At 30.8% G+C, this 26,065-nt stretch overlaps 1 protein-coding gene across 1 annotated transcript in view; it reads right to left on the bottom strand.

The window, feature by feature from the left end:
• The window catches only part of LOC113364028 (probable phospholipid-transporting ATPase IA), a 63,424-nt gene extending 38,230 nt beyond the window's left edge, over window positions 1-25,194 (bottom strand). Inside the window, 17 exon segments of the mRNA XM_026606490.1 lie at window positions 1,742-1,861; window positions 1,928-2,064; window positions 2,152-2,310; window positions 4,354-4,551; window positions 4,618-4,776; window positions 4,859-4,990; window positions 6,926-7,095; window positions 7,171-7,344; window positions 9,083-9,209; window positions 9,301-9,573; window positions 9,677-9,786; window positions 11,743-12,020; window positions 12,083-12,280; window positions 13,763-13,923; window positions 13,989-14,172; window positions 16,677-16,848; window positions 24,932-25,194. Of these exon segments, the coding sequence (XP_026462275.1) occupies window positions 1,742-1,861; window positions 1,928-2,064; window positions 2,152-2,310; window positions 4,354-4,551; window positions 4,618-4,776; window positions 4,859-4,990; window positions 6,926-7,095; window positions 7,171-7,344; window positions 9,083-9,209; window positions 9,301-9,573; window positions 9,677-9,786; window positions 11,743-12,020; window positions 12,083-12,280; window positions 13,763-13,923; window positions 13,989-14,172; window positions 16,677-16,848; window positions 24,932-25,037 (2,858 nt within the window). The 5' untranslated portion in view covers window positions 25,038-25,194.
• Between the last annotated feature and the right edge of the window lie 871 nt (window positions 25,195-26,065).

Here is a 26,065-nt window from a genome sequence, read left to right as displayed (position 1 = left end):
GAATTATAAAAATATAAAATCAAATATGTTTCCAACAGAAGAAACTAAAAAATTGCATACTCGATTTTTATTAGTTGCGAATCGACGGTTGGATATGATATGAAAAGTACTTTTGAAAAATGTTTTAAAAATATATACAATATTATACTAGAGCTATAAAATTTTAGTATGTTATTACCTAATATATGTACTCAATTATAAAAATATAAAATCACATATGTTTCTAACAAAAAAGCTATAAATGTGCAATTTTGTAAGCAAATGCACTCTTGCATATCTAGTTTCCAATAGTTGCAAGTCCACGGTTTGATGAGTATTTTGAAAAATATTTAAAAATATAAAACGTTATACTAGAGTTACAAAATTTTAGTATGTTATTTCTTAATATGTGTACTAAATTACAAAAATATAAAATCATACATGTTTCTTACAAAAAACAGCTATAAATTCGCAATTCAGTAAAATCATGTAATAGGGCCGCAAGTATTACTGCAAACTCAACAATATCAACTTTTTTGAAATGTTAATATGAAAATGCACTTTTTGGCATATTTTTCTCAAACACGGTGCTCTAAAAGATCTTATTTGTATAATTATATACTCATTGGTATTTATAAAACATTTTCTAGGTTATATTATTTTTAATTTATGTTATTTAAATTCAGAACCTAAATTTGGTATCGATCAAAGGGACATTTTGTCGAATAACATTTTCTCAGTTATAATTTCCCAGAATTTATCGAAGAATAAATAGTAATATATAAAGGTCCGGGGTAAAAAGGTCTACCAACGATGTGTCAAAATCAGTAAAATTAAGTACATTGTTTAAAAACAATATTTGAAAGTAGAAGGAAAAAGATGTATAACCAGCTATAACCTTATGACCCTACTATCGGGAGATAAACGTTGTAAATCCATAATAAAAGTATTTTCTTCCGTTGGTAGTTTTTTAGCATTAGTTAAAAATGTAATTATTTTGTAAAATACCTTTAAAATTAAAATAAGACATTAAACCTGTTTGCCACCTGGCCATTCCAAGTTACCCTGTCTATGGGGTAAAAAGGTCTAGATTACAAATTTTTGAAAGACAGCAATATAACACATTTCTACAATGATGAGGTAGCGGGCAGTTTTACTGAACGTAGTCAGATAATTGTTCGTTTGAAATGTGTTATTTGTTGTGATATAATTGTTTTGGTTTTTACAATATAGTTTATATTTGCTCAAAGTCAAATTGGATCTTTGTGCCTCGCCCTGCTCTACATATATACTTTTTATTAAATTTACTTTAATTCTTCGAATGTTACTTGAATCTTTTCAAAAATCAGGTCAAAGAAGAAATACTTGATTCATTTTCTACCTCTCCTCGCAAAAATTTGAAAATTCTGTATAAGCTCAGTAGTATTATTTACAATTATACACAAAATCCAGAATCCAAAAAAAATCTGAAAACCTTGAAACGTAATCAATAAGTCGAAAGACCAAAAAATGACTTGGATTGGATTATACCATGTTTTCTATAGAAAGTATAAAACTGCCAGTTTTGATTGTATTGATAAAATATAGACAAACTAATGGGGTTTATAACTTTCAAACAACATTCTTATACACTGAAAGTACTAATATTTTTGATTCTCTAGAAATTGTTTAGAATATACCTTACTTAGCAAAACAACTTTTCCGGGTCAGCTAGTATATATATATATATATATATATATATATATACAATGTATAAACTTACTTTATCATGGTGTCGGCAGAGCAGACTTTATCAAATATTCCCATTGCCAAAGGAGGCATTGCAGTAAACAGAACATTATATAAACCAATAGTCCAGCGTTCAAATAAAATTTGACCAGACCTAAAATACAAAAATCAATTAAACATAATTTGTCATTGGAGGTTAGTACAAATTTTGTTTTCTTACCATCCGGAATAAATGGCAAACCACAACTCGATTACGTAAAGACAAATATTTTTGTAGAAACTGTATAAAATTAATTTGCACATTCGACTGTAGTTCCAGGCTCCGTGCACCAGCAGCAGCCTTTGGAGAAATCGAAACTGGAAATGAAAAAACACATTCCTAGGTCGAATATTTTCTTTATGAGGGAAAAAGAATAATTATTTGTCTATTTTTAGGTAAATTACCTGTGCTATAGAATAATCAGAGGCACAAGAAGCCTGAAGACCCTCGACTCCTGATATGCCAACACCAACGTTAGCTTTTTGGATCATGGCCACATCGTTGGCACCATCTCCAATGGCCAATGTCACACTGCCAGTGTGTTGGGTGACTAGATCGACAACCTACAAAAAGTACATACATATATATATATATATATATATATATATATATATATATATATGTATATATATACATATATACAGTAGCGGCGCTAGGCGTCAGCGGTGTCGGCGGCCGCCGACGGCCTCGCGCTTCAAGGGGCCCAAAAAAATTTAATTTTTCATTTGTATTTAGTTTTTTCATACTGTTGTGCAAGTAAGCAAAGTGATTAGTATTTTACGGGCACTATCATTTTAATCTTTTATCTCTTATGGGCATTATCTAATATCGTCTGTCAACACTATAGAGTATAGATTATTAAATCTAAACAATTTCGCGCGAGACGTTTCTCTGATTGTTTATATTTGTGTTTCTTATGCGAATGTAAATCATTATTCCTTTTGGCAGTACATAAGAATATCCAAACATTAATTAAATATTCGAGGAATAAAATTAATTAATGATCAATAAATTGGCCAATGAGAAATAACATTGTTTTAATTATTTTGAAATAAATACTATAAATACTGTTAATTTGAAACAAATCATTGTTTCACATCTTTAACACAAGCAACATATTGTTTCAATCATTCTAATCGGATGATCAGTTTTTTCAAAAATTGCATCACCAAATTGATTGAAACTTTTTTTGCATCTCCGAAACCGCTGAACCTGCTTTTGCCAATTTATCAACACGAATCAAATGTTTCTTGAATCATTTAAATCGGTCGATCCGCTTTGATATCGTCGACAAAAAATTAAAGGTTCTTTAAAAAATCCGACATTTCGACATTTCTGAACCAAGTTTAAAATGCAAAAAACTGTTCGAAAGTAAAGATCGTTTTTTTTTAAAAAAAACTCTGTATAGAGATCAAAATTATAGTCTAAACTAAACTGACATAAATTTTATGGAACTACGACAAATTATTAATTATAAAAATTCATTAAATTTTGAAATAATGGGCCGAGCTTTACGGTCATGTCATTCTATGTGCGGATTTGTGTACTCAAATTATTTTGATTAAAGATTTTTTAATCAATTGTAGATTGCAATCTTTTGTTTAGTTAGTTATTAATTAAGTAGATGGTGTCCAATCATTTCCATTCAGAAAGACTTGAACGTTCGAGATATTATAAAATTAACTAATCGAATGATTTGGCAAAAAAAACTTCTTCGGGATAATTATTTAATTTCAGTGTTTTCTAATATCTGGAGAAACAAACTGTTTTTGCCGAAGAGTTTGTTTATTTTAACTTGTGTAATTTTTGTCTATTGCAATTTGTGTAAATATTTGATTAGAAATAAATCACATTTACTCATACTTTCGTTTAACAATAATTATTTTTTAACTTTTTAATATGGTCATTAAGACGTGCTGATTAGTTTTTGGCAAAGGCAGAAGGAGCCGTTTCGAAGATACGGGATAAAAAGGGCCAAAATGGTAATTCCGTCTTTGAGAAAACGAAGCGTCCGATCCGAATAATTCAAAAAACATTTTATTTGTATTAACAAGATGAAAAACTGATTATATTTTTAGGAAGGCAGGTGGTCTAGCGGTTTTGGAGATCTAATAAAAAAATTAAAAAAAAGCCATTTGGCGGACAAAAATGATCACGCATATCAAATTATCAGATATTTTATAAAGATTAAACCTTTCCACTCGCAAATTACGAGATTTATATGAATTTTCCGGCGGCATTCGAGTGAAAAGGGTTAATAATAAGTACAAATTTTGTTTACATTTCTACGCGTTCCGTAGAAATGCATAACCGCAAACGCGGCGCTTACGCGCTTCAAAAAATTTCAAAATATAAAAAAATATTTCCAATTAAAAAAGCTATTTTTTTTCAAATTTTTCAAAAAATTCTAAAGCTTTTTAACATTTAAATTACAGTAATTTGCCTTAAGGCACGAAGTCGTGCACTCGGGGGAGCTTCGCAAACGAATTTCGCCGACGCCCCCGTATGGTATCGCCCCGCCACTGTATATATATATATAATATATATATATATATATATATATATATATATATATAAATCTATATTAGTACTGTGATTCTTTTTACCTCTGCCTTTTGTATCGGTGAGACCCTACAGCATATGACAACCTTGCAAGAAGTGCAAAGATCCACAAAGTCCCTCCTGAGATCACAAGCCAAGGCGTATTTCAAAGTTTTACCATCTACGACTAAAGCTACCTCATTCTGTTTACCAAGCTGCTCCCCGAAATCAGCATTGTGTCTGGATATCGTGTCTCTGGTGCTCTGAAAAAAAAATAATATTGTAGATAATTGTAATATAAATGTAACAAAAGGTGTGTAAATGTTTACATCTAAACTGTCTTCATTAAGGACTATCAAAGGCATCCCATGAACAATGAGACGACAAGAATATCCAATATTTATAGCTGTTTCTTGTTTATCTCCGGTTAAAATCCAGACGGCAATGTCTGCTTTGATCAAGGCTGCTATTGTCTCTGGTACACCTTCCTGAAAATAATAATGATAAAAAACAATTAATAATTATAATAAAAAATGTTATAAGATGGCTGAGTTGTGCAAAAGTATTTACTTGTAGTTTGTCTTCGATAGCACTGGCTCCTAAAAGTTTTAAATTAGTTTCTATGAGATTAGCTGCTTCTTCGATTTTCAATTCACGATCTTGTAAACTTGTAGCTGCCTTGTGGTATATGTGTTTCCATTCCTGATAAAAATAATTATTATAATCTTATATATAACAATGAATCGCAAAATGTGTTGGTAAGCGCATAACTCAACAACGCCTGGACCAATTTGGCCAATTTTTTTTTTAAATGTTCGTTGAAGTCCAAGGATAGTTCTTACGGCGAAAAAAAAATCGAATGATTTCCGGGAAAACCCTGAAAACAGCCCTTTTCTTTTTCACGTGCAAACGTTTTCTAACTAAAACGTAGAATCAATTGGAGCGTTAAAATTCTTCTGTAATGGTGTATGAAAGGGTAATCCTACTAAACAATTATTCGGATTTTGATAAATCTTTCTGAAGTTTGTTATGGGATTCTTTTAGAATTTTTTGAATTATAGAATATAGTTAGATTGCAGAAATAAATGGAAAAAATTATAAAAAAACGCATATTATTCATTGACATTGAAAATATTGAGGCATTGTTTGGCATTGAGAAGTCTGTCATTTATCTTTAAAATAGTATATTACAAGTTCTGATGAAGTCAGAATTAAAAGAGTTGTAATCCAATTAATGCGGGGGGTGGTGCAGGAGTGCAAATTGTTTTCACCCTGAACTTGATATTAAGATTAACCTATTTCCAAAATATCAAGCAAATTGGAGTACAGTAAAAAAAATTCAGAGGGCACACGCTTTTTTCCTCTCCATTTACTGCAATAATTTTGTTGATCGTAGAATAAATAGAGCACATGTGAACAGGATTTGTCAAATTTATTCACTGCTAATACGAACTTAAGTAATAATATATATTGAAAATAAGGTACGAAATTATTAAAATTATAGGCAATATTATTGAAGCAATTATTTTGGGTAGAAAATTTTCAGGTGATATTGTACTTTTACCGCAAATGCTATAAATTAATTCCTTCTGAATTTGTTATACCTTTTAAAAAAGTTCTTATGCTATTACCAAAAATACATCAAAAAGGCAGACAATGATTTTTTGTGTGAAAAATTTGGAAAATCAATGTTTTAGTCGTGAATAAACAAAAAATCATTCATTTATCCACATCTACAGGTATGACTAAAAACATTGTATAACCTTTGGCATTAAAATAAATTGAGCTATTGGAAATAAGTTTGTTCTATAAAGTGCAGTGTATAATTTTTAATATACAATTTTATTGAACATATTTTAATATGTGTTAAAAGGATAATTGAAGTGTTAACTGTGGGAATTGAGAATAATCATTTTATTTGAAACAGTTCTACATTTAACATCACTCATATATTGGTGTAAAAAGTAATTCAAAAAACAATAATTATAATTTTTAACTGAACAGCATAAATATTAGTATGAGATATGAAAAAAAATGTAGATGTGGGAACAGGACAATGTCTGTCGGATCATCTAGTATATATAAATATAAATATATATATATATATATATATATATATATATATATATATATATATATTAGGGTGGTCCTTAATAAAGTCATTTTCGAATTTCCTTGCTCCCAGGGGCTCAAATGGTTCCAAATTGATAAAAAACAATTCTCTGAAAGTTTTAGCTCTTAATATTAACGTTTAGATAGAGCGCAATTCAATCAAAGTTTGTATGGAAAGAGCATGGAAAAAGTTTTGAAAATTTAAAAAAAATGTTTTAGGTGTAACTTAGCGACAAATGAATGAGTATTATTCGTTCATTTGTTTGCTAAATTAGATCTAAAAAACATCTTTAAAATTTTTGAAAATTTTTCCATGCTATTTCCATACAAAACTTTGATTGAATTGCGCTCTATCTAAACGTTAATATTAAGAGCTAAAACTTTCAGAGAATTGTTTTTTATCAATTTGGAACCATTTGAGCCCCTGGGAGCAAGGAAATTCGAAAATGACCTTTTTAAGGACCACCCTAATATACATATATATATATATATATATATATATATATATATATATATTGAAATTACCTCATAAAATTCATGATTAACATCAGCAACAGCACAACACAACGTCCTCAGGCCTTCTCGAGCAAATTCGTCCAAATGTTTCAGAGTGACTTCTCGATATTTCGTATCCTCTTTGGCTAACCTTTCATATATCACAGTATCTGCTCCTTTACAATATAATTTGATTTGGCCTAAAAATAGACACGAGAAACATTATTAAAAACCAGGTATAATAACTAAAATTATTAAGTCATCAATATATTTACCCTGTGGTGTTCTAACAACAACAGACATTCTTTTCCTGGTTGAAGTGAATTCGAGAACATTCAATATCTCAAATTTTAAAATTTCACCCAAAGCGTTGACCTCAACGTGATGTGGTGTCCGGGTTTCAAATGAGTAACCGTATTTCTTTGCACCACTTACTAAAGCTCTTTCATCTACAGGACCAAAATTAATAAATAAGTCAATAATGCAGAATTTTTATTTATTAACTTCCCGTAGGGTAATTATAGTAATGGGCCTATAATCGAAAATGAATTTTTTTGCATTTCTTTCTTGAAGGTTTCTGAGCATTTTACTGGCATACCTCAGAAAAAATAGGATGTGTGTGTGTGCGGATACAAATTTTCATGTCGACGATTTCGGGAGCACGGATCAACCAATTTGAATGGTTTAAAAAACATTCGATCCCTATTGATAGGGAGATGTGCTGATTAGTTTTTGGCAAAGGCGGACCCAGCCGTTGCGTATATACGGAGCAAAGAATGCAGAAAATACAAAGAAGAGGTGATTAGTTTTTGGCAAAGGCAGGTCCCGCCATTTCGAAGATACAGAGCTAAATGTGCAAAAAAATGGCAGTTTCTGAGAGAAATAAGCGTCCGATTTGAAATGATCTAAAAAACTTTCTGCTTGCATGACAAAACAATTGCTTTTGAGAATAAAAAATTATTACATTTTTTATTTTCCATAAAATATTTTCGTAATTTTGGATTAAAAATTCAAAAAAAAAAAAACCCAGGCTAAGCACAGTCTAAGCGCCACTCTGGTACAAATGTTTGCCCAAGTGCGTTTAGACCGTTTATGTACCTTTTCAATTTTGTGAAAACTATTGAAAAATGTGAAAATGCTGCCAACCTAAGCACAGTGTAAGTGAAAATGTCGCACATAATTATTTGCAAATGCGTTTAGACTGTGACTATACGGAGGCACTTTTAGAATTTTGTGTAAATTAGGCAACTATTTTTAACTTCCCGTAGGGTAAGTTATAGTAATCGCAAAAATCGAAAATGAAAATTTTTATATATCTTTACATTTCAGAGGTTTCTGAATATTTTGGCATACCTTAGAAAAATTGATGTATATGTGTGTGTGTGTGTGTGCGGATACAAATTTTCGTCGACGATTTCGGGAACACGGATGAAGCAATTTGAATAATTCAAAAAACATTCGATTTGTATTGATAAGGAGACGTGCTGATTAGTTTTTCGCGAAGGCAGGTCTAGTCGTTTCGAAGATATGGGACAAAAAGTGTCAAAAACGGTAACTCAGTTTTTAAAAGAACAGAGCGCCCGATTCGAATAATTCAAAAAACATTTTACTTGTATTAACAAGATGAAGAATTATCAAATTTTCATGAAGGCAGGTCTAGCGGTTTGGGAGATCTAGTGGAAAAAGTAAAAATAAATGCCATTTGGCGGTCAAAAATGATCATTAGACAGATGCATATCAAATTATCAGATATTTTATAAAGATTTCAACAATAAGTATAAATTTTGTTTACATTCCTATGGGTTCTGTACCAATGTTTATCCGTTAGACGGCGACGCGGTGCTTACGCGCTTCGATATTTCGTCTCTATGCAGTTAAAGCAGTACGATTGCTTTTAAAAAAAGTTCAGAATTTCCAAAATATTTCAAAATATATTTTTCTTCAAAAAGTGTTTTTTTTCAAAAAAAGTAAATTTTTGTCAAAAATTTATAGTATCTCAAATATCTAATATTTTCAGAGTAATTTTTTTTCAAAAATGTTTTTTTTTCTTTCTTAAGTCTTATGTCTTATGTCTTTTCTTTTCTTTCTTTTCGTTCTTTTTTAAAAAAAATAATTTTTGGTACGGGAAGTTCCAGATATTTGCCTTAAGGCACGATGCCATACACCACTAATTTATTTATCTATTACCTGGTGATGATGCATGGTAATGTATTTTACCATCCTCGCTCTTCTCAGGAATCACTGTATGGCAAACCGATAGCAAACTCATAAATTCTTTAAGCAAGTCGACTGTTGGGTGATTGTTGAGTAGATTCTGAAAAAGTAACACAAAAATCTTCAAAGACCAGAGCCAAAAACAAGGATGCTTCTACAGAAGTAAAATATAGGTCATTTATTATTACTACCTGAACCAGATCACTTTTCTGAGCATCCTCGATATCAAGTCCATCAACCGGACTGTCCCTAAAGCTGCCTTCAGGACAATCAGGACAGGAATAAATAATTCCACCAATAGAACACTTCGACAACTTCATAACATTCCTGGTCAAAGTTCCTGTTTTATCACTGAAAACGTATTTAACCATTCCCAATTCCTCGTTTAGATTCGATGTCCTGGCCATGGCTGGTGTATCGGACTCTGAATGATACATTAGGACGTCCATGTTTATAAAAATCGCCTGGACAAATGACACATAATAGTAAATTGTGGGTTTGATATATATATATATATATATATATATATATATATATATATATTATATATTGCAGTGGCGTAAATACCTGCATAAATCGTACTACTTCTAAAGTCACTTGCAAAGATATGGGTATGAGATTGTTGTACAAGATGATGAAGGTCAACAAGTTGTAACCTAAGTTGACAGTTGTTATATCTAAAACAAATAAAATTGAAGCCATAAATCACAATTCATCAAAATTATCATTTTTAATTTCCCGTAGGGCAAGTTATAGTAATCGCAAAAAATCGACTAGTGGGGCGCATGGCATCGTGCCTTAGGGCAAATTGCTGGAAATTCCCGTACAAAAATTTTTTTTTAAAAAGATTAACATTTTTGAAAAAAATTTACTCTGAAAAAATTAGATTTTTGAGAAACTATAGATTTTTGACGAAAATTTACTTCTTTTTTGAAAAAAAAACTTAAAAAAAAATTATTTTGAAATATTTTGAAAATTCTGAACTTTTTTTCAAAGCAATCGTACTGCTTTAACTGCATAGAGACGAAATGTCAAAGCGCGTAAGCGCCGCGTCGCCGTCTAACGGGTAAACATTGGTACGGAACCCATAGGAATGTAAACAAATATTATACTTATTGTTAAAGTCTCTATAAAATATCTGATAATTTGATGTGCATATGTCTAATGATCATTTTTGACCGCCAAATGGCCTTTTTATTAATTTTTTTTACTAGATCTCCAAAACCGCTAGACCTGCCTTCGTGAAAATTTGATCAATTTTTCACCTTGTCAATACAGGTAAAATGTTTTTTGAATTATTCAAATCGGACGCTCCGTTCTCTTGAAAACTGAGTTACCGTTTTTGGCACTTTTTGCCCCATATCTTCGGAACGGCTAGACCTGCCTTAGCCAAAAACTAATCAGCACGTCTCCTTATCAATACTAATCGAATGTTTTTTGAATTATTCAAATCGGTTGATCGGTGTTCCCGAAATCGTCGACGAAAATTTGTATCCGCACACACACACATACACATACACATAAACATCCATTTTTTCAAAGGTATGCCAAAATGTTCAGAAGGTTTTGAAACGTAAAGATATATAAACATTTTCATTTTCGATTTTTTGTCGATTACTATAACTTGCCCTAAGGAAAGTTAAAAATGAAAATTTTTATATATCTTTACGTTTCAAAGGTGTCTGAATATTTTGGCATACCTTAGAAAAAATAAATGTATGTGTGTGTGTGTGTGCGTGTACGTGTGTGTGTGTACGGATACAAATTTTCGTCGACGATTTCGACGCAAAAGGCAGAAGGCAATTTTGCCGTTTCGAAGGAATTTAGCGCAAATGGTGTAAAAACGATTATACAGTTTTCGAGAGATCGGATCATCTGATTCGATTATTTCAAAAAAACATTTTGCTTGAGTAGACGGTGTGCAAAAAAGTGCATTTACAGAAAAATTAGTAATTTTGAAAATTTTCAAAAAAAAAAAATTAATATTTTCATACAAATTCAATGTTTCAAAAAATTTAAGGTTTCGAAATTTTTCATAATTTTCAAAAAAAAACTAAATTTTAAAAAATTAAAAAAAAAATTTAGAAAATTACAAAAAAATTCGAATATTTTCAAAAATTTCCAAATTCTTAATATATTTAAAAAAAAACTATTTTTCCAAATTCCTAAAAATTTCAAACTTCTAAAAAAATAAGTAAATAATAGTAATTACAAATTGGCGACCGTTTGAAAAAAAAGTGTCTTTTTTACTGTTTTTTTCAGTTTCTCGAATTTTTTAAAAATAGTAAATATTGGAATTTGGGGATAATTCTAAGTTCGGGCTACAGATAAGTCTATAAACAAGACTTTCTGAACATTTCAAGTAAATCGGCCGAGTAGAACGCGAGAAATCGTGTCAACAGTATTGAAACAGTCTGTTCTGAAAAAAAAACGCATTTAAAGTTTTGCGTGAAGCCAAACCAGTATGGAGACCGAGTCAGTAAATTGCCTATATTTCCGAAAATAATTCAATTTTTCAAAAACATTCTCGTACCTATACTCTTAGATAGTTAAACTTTGAAAATATGAAATAAAAAAAATCGATTTTTTTGAATTTCTGCACTAGAATACCCCCACTAGTTTCTTTTACTTACTCGTCAATCCGATGTACCAGTCGCTCTGCGCCCTTTTCTGCGTCCAAAGTTCATTGAAAATCGCCGACAGCAAACACAGTACGCACAAAATGAAGAACAACATCAAAATCTGCGTGTTGGTCAATTTATCAACAGTTGATCTCTTCAAAGGTGCTGATGTCGAATTTTGCATCAATTTGGTATCGTGACCAGTATAGACGACAACTCCGAAAGCCCAACTTGTGTTCCTCAACATTGCTCCACGGAGTAGGAGTTGATCAGGACCCAAAGCTATAGCCCTGGGGGAAAAAAATTATATACATCTCTAAATAAATTGGTGGTTGGCTTTTGCAAAACTTACTGTTCTCCGTGAGGTTTTAAGACGCCAGCAAATTCGTAAAGGAGTCTGTTTGGTGGTTCGCATTCCAAAGTGGCGGTTAATTCTCCTAGTTCTGTTGCATTCTGTATGCTGGCGGTTCTGGGAACTGCTTGACGGATTTTCAGATTTGTCTCGCCGTCCAGATTGGCGGTCTCGATGAATGACATGCCTTGGGGCTCACTAAAAGGTAAAAAAGATTAGGTAAGAAAGGTCATTCAAGGTAAGAAAGAGTCTAAAATATTGATTGATTTCCGAGTTATTCAACTCGTAATGTGCAACATACACAGTAGTCTCAGACGATCTGCAACAGTCCCAGGCAATCTACAATAGTCTCTAGGGATCTACAACAGTCTCTGGCAAACTGTAATAGTCTAGAATCTAGATGATCTACAACAGTTTCTGAGGATCTACTGCAGTTTCTGACGATTTACAACAGTTTCTGAGAATCTACTGCAGTTTCAGACAATCTACTGCAGTTTCAGACAATCTGCAACAGTCTCAGATGATCTACGATAATCTCAGATGATTTACAACAGTCTCAGATGATCTACAAAAGTCTCAGACGATCTAAAATGATCTACGAGAATCTCAGATGATCTACAACAGTCTCTGGCAGTTTGCAACAGTTTTTGGGGATCTACAACAGTCTCAGATGATCTACGAGAATGTCAGATGATCTACAACAGTCTCTGGCAGTTTGCAACAGTCTCTGGCAGTTTGCAACAGTTTTTAGGGATCTACAACAGTCTCAGATGATCTACGAGAATGTCAGATGATCTACAACAGTCTCTGGCAGGTTGCAACAGTCTCTGGCAGTTTGCAACAGCCTCTGGCAGTTTGCAATAGCCTCTGGGGATCTACAACAGTCTCAGATGATATACAACAGTTTCGGATGATCTACGAGAATGTCAGAAGATCTACAACAGTCTCTGGCAGTTTGCAACAGTCTCTGGCAGTTTGCAACAGTCTCTGGCAGTTTGCAACAGCCTCTGGCAGTTTGCAATAGCCTCTGGGGATCTACAACAGTCTCAGATGATATACAACTGTCTCAGACGATCTACAACAGTCTCAGATGATATACAACAGTCTCAGACGATCTACAACAGTCTCAGATGATCTACAACGATCTACAAGTCTCTGGCAGTTTGCAACAGTCTCTGGCATGATCTACAATAGTCTCTGGCAAGCTACAACAGTCTCAAACCACCTACAACACGCAGATAATCAACAATAGTCTCTAGTAATCTGCAAAAGTCTCAGACGATCTTCAGCAGTCTCAGACAATCTACAAACCTCTCAAGACAACCTACAACAATCTTGGAAATCTAAAACAGTCTCAGATGATCTACAACAGTCTCAGATGATCTACAACAGTCTCAGACGATCTACAATAGACTCTGGAAACCTACAACAGTCTTGGTCCATCTGCAACAGTCTCAGACAATCTGCAACAGTCTCTAGGGATCTACAACAGTCTCAGACAATCTACAACAGTCTCAGACAATCTACAACAGTCACAGACGATTTACAATCCTCACAGTTCTACAAACCTATCAAAAAATCTGCAATACTCAAATAATCTATAACAGTTTAAGATATTCTCCAACAGTCTCAGACAAATTATAGCTTCATCAAAAGCAATATAATGTGTGTTTTACAAACCTGGATGCCAATAACAGCAGATCAGCAGGAAAAAAATGATTATTGGTAACTTTAACAATATCACCAACAGACAGCTTCAACCACTTGATACTCTCCCATTTCGAATTCCTTAGAACTTCCACACAACGATGATTAATCTCATCATCAGCTCGATGCCTCTTCTGCAACAAAAAAGAAAAAATAAATAAATAAAATAAATTTATAATAAAAATCTATATTAACTTACAAAATCTTCTACAATCTCCTTCAGAGCACTGACTGCCAATATAAAAAGCAAGGGCACCAGCGTCGTGTATCTTCCTGTCGGAGATACATCAGGAATCTGCTGCAGCAGGGCGATCAGGAGGAAAAAACAGTTCGAGTATCTTCTGAATTGCTCGAAGAGGAAACATGGTACAAAACTTAAAGTGCTAGAAAAAATAACAACAATTTAATTATATAACCACACTTATGTTCTAATTTTTGGATACAATTGTTTAGTGCAGTAAACGGAGAGGAAAAAAGGGTATAACCTCTGAATTTTTTTACTGTGCTTCGAATTGCATGAAATTTTAGAATTAGGTTTTAACTTAACCTCAAGTTCAAAAGTGAAAACAATTCGGACTCCGGCGGGTTACGACCCCTTAATAAATAAGTGGACATTGAGCCGTTTTATAACTAGAAAACGTTTTTAATATTAAAGGATGCAATTAAAAAGTACTTTTTAATACATTTACTTTGCAATAAAATCATTTTCAAGCCCTAAAACCATTGAAATTATTAAAAACTCTAAAACCCTTCAAACAACCTCTAAATTGAAAAAAAAAACACTTAAAAATAAATTTCGGTATGATATAATAAGAATTACATATAAAGTAAATAATATTTTATGTTTTCTATCTTGATTATCAAATTTTTAACCCTTTTTAGATTTTTAAAAACAACCCGTTGATGAAAAATTGTTCGAAAAAATTATTTTGAAATTGAAAGAAAATTATAGAAAGAAGAAATGATATGAATGTTATTTCAATTTCTCGAAAATAATTACTATATCCATAGTTTGTTCAACTCTTAAAACTACCCTTAAATAAAAACAGTTAATATAACACTAGTAACCAGTATAATTTTCTCTAAAGTCGTGTATTTGTTGTTCTTGTTAATGCAATTATTAAACTTTCATTTACTATAGTGATCGAAAACTATATTAATTTATTTAACACGTAAAACTTTCAGCCATAAGATGCTTTACTATAAGAATAAATCGCCTGCCAAAATTCTGTACGATGAAGATATTTACATTTCATGATCAACATAATAACACAAAATTTTGTGGCTCTTTCAAATCTTGCATACTATTATTCCTAAAACACTTAATAAAACACTGATTTATTAAGATTTTTATTGACATTATTTTGTTCGGAGATATTTGCAAAAAAAAACAAGAAAAACGACCAAATATATGCATTTTTAGTGGCCAGTAACTTGAAAAATATAAGTTTTTTTGAAAAACTATAAGAGACATTTTTTTCTTATACGAGGTGTGTTCAAAAAGTACCCGGAATTACTAATAATTAAATTTCGCGGGTCTGGAGTGTCTGATTGTCAAAATTTTTTTTTTATTGTGTTGGTATACATGCCCCTAAAGTATGATGAAATTTTCAGCTATATTCACTGTTTACTTTGTCTGTGGTAGTCGCTAAGGTTCGACGTGTTTTTCTGAGCTCGGCGATTTTTACAATGGAAGAATTGAAAAGTCAAAGAATTTGTATTAAATTTTGCGTAAAAAATGAAATAAAGTGTTGCAAAGTGCAAAAATTCACCAGATATGGCTCCGTGTGACTTTTTCCTATTCCCAAAGTTGAAGAGACCCATGAAAGGACGGCGGTTTTCCTCGATTGAAGAAAATCGCCGAGAGTGCTCAAGGACATATCAAGGGTGCTTCGAAAATTGGAAAAAACGCTGGCATAAGTGTATTATATCTGGGGGGGACTACTTTGAAGGGGACCACATTAATGTAGACGAATAAATAAATATTTTTTTGAAAAAACGAAAATTCCGGGTACTTTTTGAACAGACCTCGTAATTTGTTCTTTTATCGATTTCCGACGTTATTGTTGAAAGGGTGTCATCCCCCCGGGGTGTGCTGGCGGAACCCGAATAGTATTCACTTTTGAACTTGAGGGTAAGATAAACCTAATTCCAAAGTTTCATGCAATTCGGAGCACTGTAAAAAAAATCAGACCCAAAACGCTCCGTTTACTGCACTAATAGTATATAGTATAACGATCATTTTATCTTCAAACTCGTTTTTCTCGAAACAGCTTTTTCGAATTTGCTGCAGTGATTACTCGGAGATAAATGATCCGATCGCTATCAATTTTTTTTGCATCTCCTCAATATAGTTCTCCATACGATGACCCTCCAGTTTTTTTATCTGATCAAAAATCGAATTTTGGCAGGCCAAAGGCGACCAAAATTTTGGGAAAAATTTAACGTTTTTTATCAAAATGCTGCCATTTTGTCAATTTTTTATTTTCTTGTTCGCCCGAGGGTCATCGTACAGACAATATGTTCTAGTTTAACGATAATTTTTTTTTCAACGGAGAAGGCTACAATAACTCCAGCAGTGGAGGACCTTTTTTTGGAGCCGCCGGAGATCGCGTGTCATTTCAAAAATATTTAATATTTTATTTAAAAAATTTTACTGTGTATTCACAAAACATGTATAAATATACCTTCAAAGTTTTAAATAGATGGATTCACTAGTTTTTTTTTTATTTTTGAATTCCCAAAAATAAACTTTGTTTAGGTTGTCACACTAGGTGTGCCCCTTAAGTTAAATATGTAGTAGCATAGGGTGAAATCTCAGGTACCAAAATCTAACTTCCAAATGGCACAAAAGTCGTTATACTATTAATGATGTGTCGTCTATTACCTATATTTGGCCGTAGAGATATGATTGTTGCAGAACTTGTTCGGCTGCGGCCGATTGACGAAGATGACCCTCTTCTCGCCGACGACGTTGGAGTCGCCGGTCGAGGTTGCCAAGTCGTCGGTGGACGCCAATGGGGCGCCGCAGGAGGGGTTGGCGCTCGTTGCGTCATCATCTGAGGAAAGAAATGAATTATAAGAATTAAATGAGGAATAAAATAAAATAAATAAACATGATGCAAAGGCGCAGGACCAAAAATGTAGACAAAAGATAAGAGAGTGACAAAAAATGTAAATGTAGAATTTTGGAGATGACAGATTTTGTGATAAAGTATTTCTCGTATCCGAATCCCTGGTTAAAATTAGTGATAGCCAAGGTACGTATCAGAGTAATCATTGATTGCTTGTTTTTTTTTAGTTTTTCGCTCATTCTTTGAACAGTTGTAGTATCTGTCTTGAATATAAAAATAATTTCTATTATAATAACCTCAAAATTATATAGTAACCAGTAAAAATTTGATTTGTATTGATTTTTTCTTTAAGTATAGAACCCTATATTGATGTTTTCTCTGAACTAATAAAAATAAAATTATGATATATATATACTAGCTGGACCTGCAAACCTGCAAACGTATACCACTACCATACTAAAAAGCATATTAAAGGTGGGAGCCTGCTTTAGGGGCTTAAAATATATCGATTTTTTTCAGTAAAAACTGAACAATAAAACCTGAAAGTTTCGTTTCAACTAAATAATTATTTGCTTCCCTAAAAATTTCTCAAAAAAGCGTTTTTATGAAGCCTTTAAAGCACCTTTTATGGACTTTAAAGATGAAAAAATAATTCTACTAACGAGCGAATTTATTATCAAAATATAAATATGACTCTACCGACGAGCAAACAGTATATGGAGTAAAATAAAAAAAGAATGATAGATACTGTCGATCAAGCAGAATTTAATTTTTTTATGGAAGAGAAAAAAAACTCTACTGACGAGCATAAAATAAAAAAGAGGACTCTCTTAGAGATTGTATAAAATTGTTATAAAATTATTTTATTTATTTAGTTTTTTTTATTGCAGAAGAGGCATCGAGCTGATGATGAGATCAATTCTGCCACGTAAAATAGCGTTTTCATGCTATCTTATGCTTTTTTTTGTTAGTGAATATGAGACATTTTTCTTTTATTTATTTTATTTGGCCTCTTATTTACAAACTAGCCTTATACAAAGTTTCCTACATTTAAATTCTAATTTTACATTTAACTAAAAAATTATATATAATTTTATAATGAATATGAGACAATATCTTTGTATTTACTGTGGGATCAGGCGTATTTTACTTATAAACAAATAAAGCATAGAAGAATCTTATGGTAACTGCATCATCAAAGTTTTTATCACAACATTATTTCTTGCTTGTTTATATGTAAAATGCGCCTGATTGCACAGCAAAACCATAGACATTGTCGTAGCAACGCTATTTTATGAGGCAGAATTGTCCGGTGAGTTTCAATATTAAATAAAAAAAATTTGGTTCTACAAACGAGAAAATTAAATGGTAACGAAGAAGATAAGAAGGGAACTTTACTGACGAGCTCTTCAAAATAAAACAAATGTATTCTACTAGCAAGTAAATTAAGTTAAAATATTTTTTTGCTAAAATAAAAGTAGCCCAAGGTAAACCCAATTACATCAGCTACCTCTCAAAAAAGTTTCGTCAAAACCGGTACAGACGTTCGGAAAAAAAAACCCAAATAAACAGACTGACAAAAATTTTGAAAATGGTAATTTGGTAAATGGAACTTATCTACCTGTCAACCTGTCAACCTGTCAATCTGCCTGTCTGTCAACATGTCAACCTGTCTATCTGTCATTTATCTACCTGACTTCCTGTCTTGCTTTCGATCGGTCTGTCGTTTTGTCTACCTGTCTATCTATCAATCTGTCAGTTTATCTGTCATTATATCAACCTGTCTACCTTTTCAATCTGTCTGTCTATTAGTCCATCTCTCATTAACATATTTTTTGAATCATTCAAATCGGACGCTCTGTTCTCGCAAAAATTGAAATTTTTTGTTGCGTACCTCCTTTGACGACTGGACCTGTCTGCCCAAAAACTAATCATCACGTATTCCCATTAATAGTAATCGTATTTGAATTGAATCATACACCTAAACGCACATTTACATCTATTTTTTAAGATATACCTAAATGTTTGAAACGTAAATGTTTATTTTCTACTTTTTTGGGATTACTGTAACTTGCCCTACGAGATGTTAAAAATTAGCAAATCGGATTTTCAGCCAAATTTCATAATGATTTATTAATAAATTTATTAAATAAGTAAATAAATTCACCTAACTGTCTAATTTCCAACAAACAGTAAAATGCGACACTTGTTTCGGTTGCATCTCTCGATCATGTTTTGGCTTATTTTTTTTCAATTCTTCACTCCGAATGTGTCAGTGTCATTGTCAGTGTCAATTTACACTTTAGGAATCCAAAACATCATTTTTGCATTGAGGTATTAAATAACAATTCAACGATTTGAAATTGATTTTGAACGTTTCCATTATCAATTGACGGCAACATGATAATTTGAGAATATTGAAAACAATTGATTCAAAACTTCAAAAATGATTTATACAAATATTTATGAATATTGCTATTGATGTAAGATTATCTAGATTTAATTTATATCTATATTTTAAAAAAATATATATAGATAAAGCGATCAAAATAGTTATGAATGACATACCAATAAAATGAAGTTCTCTTAATTTCAAAATAATTTCATCAACCATTTGTGAAATTTTGAATTTATTACAAATTAGCAACATTTTATTTGGATGTAATTTTATTCAAATTTGAGCTGGTTTTTGAAAAACTAATTTATGTAAATGTGTAAATATATTTGTGTATATCTCATGTTTACATTTATATGACGAGCATATAAATGCTCGAATCATATCACCCCAAGGGGGCCCCACCCTGTCCTGGTAATTACAAATTCGTGTCCGCCATAAAAATTAATCAAACATCATTAAAGCGATTCGCCTTTTACAACGCCCTCATTTATTTGTGTAAAGAACACAATCTGATTCTACGATCTAATAATAGAATTTTAGCAGTTCATGGGGGTTGTTTAACATCAATTTGTATTCGGGGACGATTTCTTCTACTATTAAAGGAGAAGTGAAATAAATTAAGACGGAGGACGGAGTAAATTACTGAATCACAGTGATTCGGTTTTATTAAAATAAGAGTAAAAGCTTATTCAAGAGTGTCAAGTCAATTCTAATGCTGACATTACTAATTTCTTACAGATCCTAATATTTTACTAATACATAAAAGAAAGAACTCTTTCCATCAATAGGAACCGAATTTGAATAGATTCATTAAAATTGGTTAAAACGTGCCCACAAAATCACTGATGAAAATGGTATCGGTACATACTAGAGATGGGTAACTTACTCCGGAGTTATCACTCAGATACAACTCCTCCCTCGGAGTGAATCCGAGTGAAATTGTCTTACAGGATTCGTCATATCCGACTTCCCTAAACTGGTTCTAAATCTGTTACTGCGTTTTTGCTTTGGGAAGGAAGCTGTCGCTTTCTCGTCTCACAGGCAGTTTTATGACCTTTTAGGTATACGTTTTTTTCCAGAAAATACAAAAATATTTTTTCAAAGATACAGAACAATGAAATTGGGTTTAAGTGTGAATAGCTCAAATGTATAATTTATCGAATAGTAAGGGGTCATATTTCTAACTACGACAATCTTAGGCCATGAATGATGGCAATCAGGAATATACATACCGAAAAATACACAAAACAAAATACATATAATCTGGTTTTTCCATAGCCTGAAATAACAACACTTGCAAAATATATCAGTGACGTCAATAGTATTTCAGCAACAAAAAATATATAGTATTAAATTTTTACTTTTACGCAATTATATAATTGTCTAAAAGTAATAATATGCTAATCGAACTATCCGATGTAATATTAATTCTCGAATGGAAATAGCAGAAGAAAAAATTAGAAAGCAGAAGCATTATTATTTGGTGAAAATATTTTATGATAAATATCGTTTTTTTCGTCCCACGTGCAATTTTATGACTTTCTAGGTATAAAACGACCCAAAATAATGCAACTTTGTATTCTATATTCTGTATACAATTATTCTTGCCCGTAAATGAGCTCTTTCAATGGTATACAACCAGCTAAAAATATTTAATATTATATTATAACTTATATACATTCATGATTTTATAATTGTATAAAAGTAATAGTATGCTAATCAAACTACCTGATGTATAATTAATTCTCGAAAAGGAAATAATAAAATAATGTGAGGTATTATTATTTTGTGAAAAATATTATACACCAAGATTTGTTCTTATTTCATATATAAGGTTCACTGCATTATTTTCATATAAATATAAAATTATTCAATGAAATCTATTTTCTCTTCAAAAATAATTATAAAATTGCAATTATAACACTACAAAAAATATAAGCCATTGATTCGATCGCCTGCCAAAATTTTTACAACCCAAAATTTATTGGTAAATTTTTTCAATCATTGTTTTATTGACATTTATTTATTTATGAATTGTCTGGTCGCCTGATTATCTAGTTGACATTTTTCTATAGCAAAAAAATTACCCTGATATTTCAACATTTTTATTGATTACCAAAAAAATCATGATAGTTACAAAGTGAGTAACTGCAGGAGGAAGTTTACTGATGAGCAAACTAGAAACTCTATCTAATCTAACAAATTTAAGATACTTTAAAGAACTCTACTGGCAAACCAACAAAAATTGTACATGTGTAACTGAAGAAAATGTAAAAAATGTGAAAAATGAAACCACAAAAATATGAAAAATGAAGCCGATCACTTTCAAGAGAAATAATTACTTTTCCAACAAGCTTAGGTCATGAAACAAAATCTATTAATAACCAAATTCAGTTTCGAATTAAAAAGCAAATTATAAACTAGCAAAAAAGAAACTTTATAGACAAAGCAGTATATTATATTTAATTTAATCCAGAAAGGCGTTAGTATGACCATCAGGTTTTCTATATGGTCTTTAATATGGATATTTTCGAATTTCCTTGCTCCCAAGGACTCAAATGCTTCCAAATTGACAAAAAAAAATCTTTGGAAGTTTCAGCTCTTAATATTAACTCTAACATACTCCGCACTACAACCAAACTTTCTTGGACTTTCTTCCTAAGTAAATACTTATTTTATGAAATATATCAAATTTTCGTTGTATTTTTTAATTTATGATATAGATAAGCAAGTATAATGTTATTCTTAAAAAAATGATACACTTGTCGCTAAGTTTTAAATTCTAAAAAACCATATTAAAGACTAACCTAGTATATATATATATATATATATATATATATATATATATATATATATATATATATACATATACATATCGATTATTTTCCCTGATGAATATAAAGTGTGGTATTGGCCTTGAAGAAAAATACTGAGAAATCCTCCGTTTTTCATAATGAATGAATGAATGAATGAGCGCGCCATGGCGCTTCATTATTTCTTTATTTACATACTGAATCAGTATCATCAGATATTCTATTCTAATTGCATATATATATATATATATATATATATATATATAAATTATACAAAAAGAGAATTTGCGAAGGAGCCTATTTAACAATTTCTAGAACAAAAAATACACGGAATAAACTCAACATACAGAAACATCCTTTACCTCTAGATAGTATTTCCAAATTATTTACAAATCAATAAAAAATGTGCAAAAAATTCACAATTAGTTCCACACATGTTAGAATCTTGCTAAAAATATTTTTTATAAATCTTTTTATTATTTCTCCAACTAGTGTACAGATTATACATATTGCACACATATTGTGAAAATTTAACTTTTCAATAAATATTTGGATGAATGCCTGGAAAACCATTTAATATATATATATATATATATATATATATATATATATATTATATTTACACACGTGTGTGTCCATTGGTGGTCGCCTAAAACCTAAAAAGTGTGGGTGTGTGTTTATTTCGGTCTTAAAATAATATGTCTCAAGTAAACAAGAAAAGCATTCTCGTTTCTAATTCCGATCGATATTCGACATTCGTCATTTTACTCTGATTACATATTAAAATATTTAATTATGCATTATTCGGGCTTTTTTTCGATGTAGTATTATTAGAACTGTGACGCTTTGGTGAGTAAACCATGTAATAGAGTAATTTTTGGGATTTAAATAAATACATGTAACTTCTATATATTTCAAGTCTTATTCAGAGTCTTATAATTTAAAAAGGTCTAAAAATTTGAACCAAATTGTTATTTGTATTTATTCTTGTACTTGTAATAAAAGGTGTAAAAGTAGCCAAAATCTCTAGATAAAAAGGATCTAAAAAGGCAATGACATATACAATTAAATATTTAAAAAAATAATAAGTTTTATATTGAAGAAAGTTTTAAAAGTGTAAAGACTTGTGATAAAAGTACAAAAGAAAAACCGAAAATATTTAACAGATTCTTATATTTTAGAAAGTAAAATAAAGGTGCCAACAACTTTTGATAAAACAGAGGAAAACTATTAAGAATATCCAAATAATATTGGAGCCTTGTACTTTTAATGAAAAAACCAAAAAGTAGGCAATTTGGGCGAAAAAGGGCTTGACCATATTTAACAAGTTCTTATGTTTTGGAGATTTCTAAAAAAATGGTGCAGACGACTTATAATAAAAAAGGAAAATAATAATAAAAATATCCCAAGAACATAGTCTTACATTTTTAATAAAAGGTCTAAAAATAGCCAAAATCTCTAGGTCAAAGATCAAAGAAGGCAATGAAATATACAATTAAATATTTAAAAAAAATAATTGACTAGTGGTGTATGGCATCGTGCCTTAAAGAAAATTGCAGGAACTTCCCGTACTATAACAAAATGTTTGAATGATGATTATTATAAATAATGTTACATTGTTTAATACTTATAAGAATTATATAAACAGAATTACAAAGTTAAAGTTATTTATTCAAAGTATATAAGTGAGCTTTAGAACTTTAGCCAGAATTAAAATTGAAATCTGAGCTATTTTCAGTATACAAAAAAAAGATTTAAAAAAAAAATCCAAAAGCAACTGTTTTGTCAACACAAACCGACAGTTTTTTGAATCATTCAAATCGGATGCTCCGTTCTCTCAAAAACTCGATTTGTATTTTCTGCACTCTTTGCTCCGTATCTCCCTAATGGCTGGACCTGCCTTTGCCAAAAACTAATCAGCACATCTCCCTATCAAAAGGAATCGAATGTTTTTTGAACCATGCAAATCGGTTGATCCGCGTGGACGAAAAATTGTATACATACATACATACACACACATCCATTTTTTCTGAGGTATGTCAAAATGTTCAGAAACCTTTGAAACGTCGAGAAATGCAAAAATTTTCATTTTAGATTTTCGGTCCATTACTATAACTACCCTACGGTAAGTTAAAAATATAAAGAAACAGAAACAATTTTATATTTTACAAAGAAAAATCTTCAGATTTAGATCAGATTTTGGATAAAAATCAGAGCATTTATATATTTTATGCCTAAAAAATTGTATTTCAAAAAAGATGTTAGACTTAAATTTAAAAGCCAAAAAACTAGGAAACAACAGAGTCTCCTACTAAGATAAAAATGTAAATATACAATTATTATAAAAAACCTGTAAAAAATTTGGGATAACAAAAAAGTCTCAATAAAATATAATATACATTTATGCAATTTTAAAAAAATATTTAATAGGTTTATTGTCAAAAGTTCTAAATAGTCTTAACAGAAAAGAAACATAAAAAATGTAAAAAAAACTATAGTAAAATAAAAATGTCGGTTTTAAAGAATTAGAGAATAAATCCAAAATAGACTAATAATAATAAATATATTAAAAAATGGTTATATATAATTAGAAGCCCAAGAACGAGTCCAAAAGCCAGTGAAACCTAAAATATTAAAGGAGCTGCTTAGATTTTTATAAATATTGTAACATTGTCTAATATTTATAAGCAATATGTAAACTGAATTGCAAAGTTGCAGAGTCTTATTCTAAGTCTAAATAGGCACCCACAATATTTAAGGGTCCACAGATATTTTTGATAAAAAGCCAAAGAACGAGTCAGACCCTTGGGGCAACAAACAGTTTTTAAAATATATATTTATTTAATTTTTTCCTTACTTTGTGAAAACCTCCTTCTAAGTGCTCTATAAACATTGCTCCTTGTAACATCAGATTTAACTCTTCGAAAAAACCGATTAATATCACCGTACGGAACCCACTGCATATTAACCAAAAAACTTAATTTACTACTAACTTATTCAAACATTTGGCGACATTTTAAAAAACACTGAATCACACTTGGATTTAAATTTAAAGAAAGCCATTGGTAAAATTTACATTTACAGTTAGTGACAACACATCACAGTAAGTGAAAGACACAACTATATAGTAATAGTTACATACATATATTTAAATATAAATATAAATAATTTAATATACACTTTCATAGTCTATTATTATAATTATCCACCATTTTTATTTACTATTGCACAAAACAATTTTCACCCACATTTATTTTGGCTTGTAACTATTACAAATTTACAAAATTACATTTATAATTTATACGGCAAAGTGTGTTAAATATTATCCTGTATCCGGTTGTACAATTTCGATTACATTTTACCGTTTATAACGATTGTTTTCAAGTGTTTTTAACAAATTCGAGGCGTTTGTTCGCCTCGGCTGCCGATTTGTGAAACGTCAAACGCCATATTGGTGTTTACTTGAAAACAGTGTTGCCAACGCGCATGATTCGAATGACGACGGGGGAATTTGTATCACTGCTGGCAAGACTACGGGGACAAGGGATATTTTTGAAATGATAATTAATAAATAATTAATTTATTTAAAAAAAACTATTCATACTAGGTTACAAACTGGGTCAGTTAAAACTATTTAAACTATATGTATATAATACATAAATAAAAAGTGCTTTTTGACAATTATAATTTCTAAAGTACATTTTTATCACTGATAATTTAATAAATATTATTATTTATGTTCAAATCTTAGATGAATTAATTAGTAAAATCTGGTTTATATGTGCACTGTTCAATCTAAGATCAACTTGCTAAATATTCCATATCCAATGCCAAACAAATGAATTTTTGACACATGAATCAAAATTCTAAATCATTTTTTAAAAAGTAAAAATATTTTTTGGTATTGTTACATAATTTAGTAAACCAAAATGCGACATGCATAAGTTTAAAAAAAATAATGTAAATGCAATTTTGGACTTGTTGCGTTATT

Source organism: Ctenocephalides felis, unplaced genomic scaffold (genome assembly GCF_003426905.1).
Source record: "Ctenocephalides felis isolate EL2017-DRISC unplaced genomic scaffold, ASM342690v1 CF-g0.4_SCAFFOLD_00845, whole genome shotgun sequence".
NCBI classification, from domain to species: Eukaryota; Metazoa; Arthropoda; class Insecta; order Siphonaptera; family Pulicidae; genus Ctenocephalides; species Ctenocephalides felis.
This window is presented reverse-complemented; position numbering and strand designations above follow the sequence as displayed.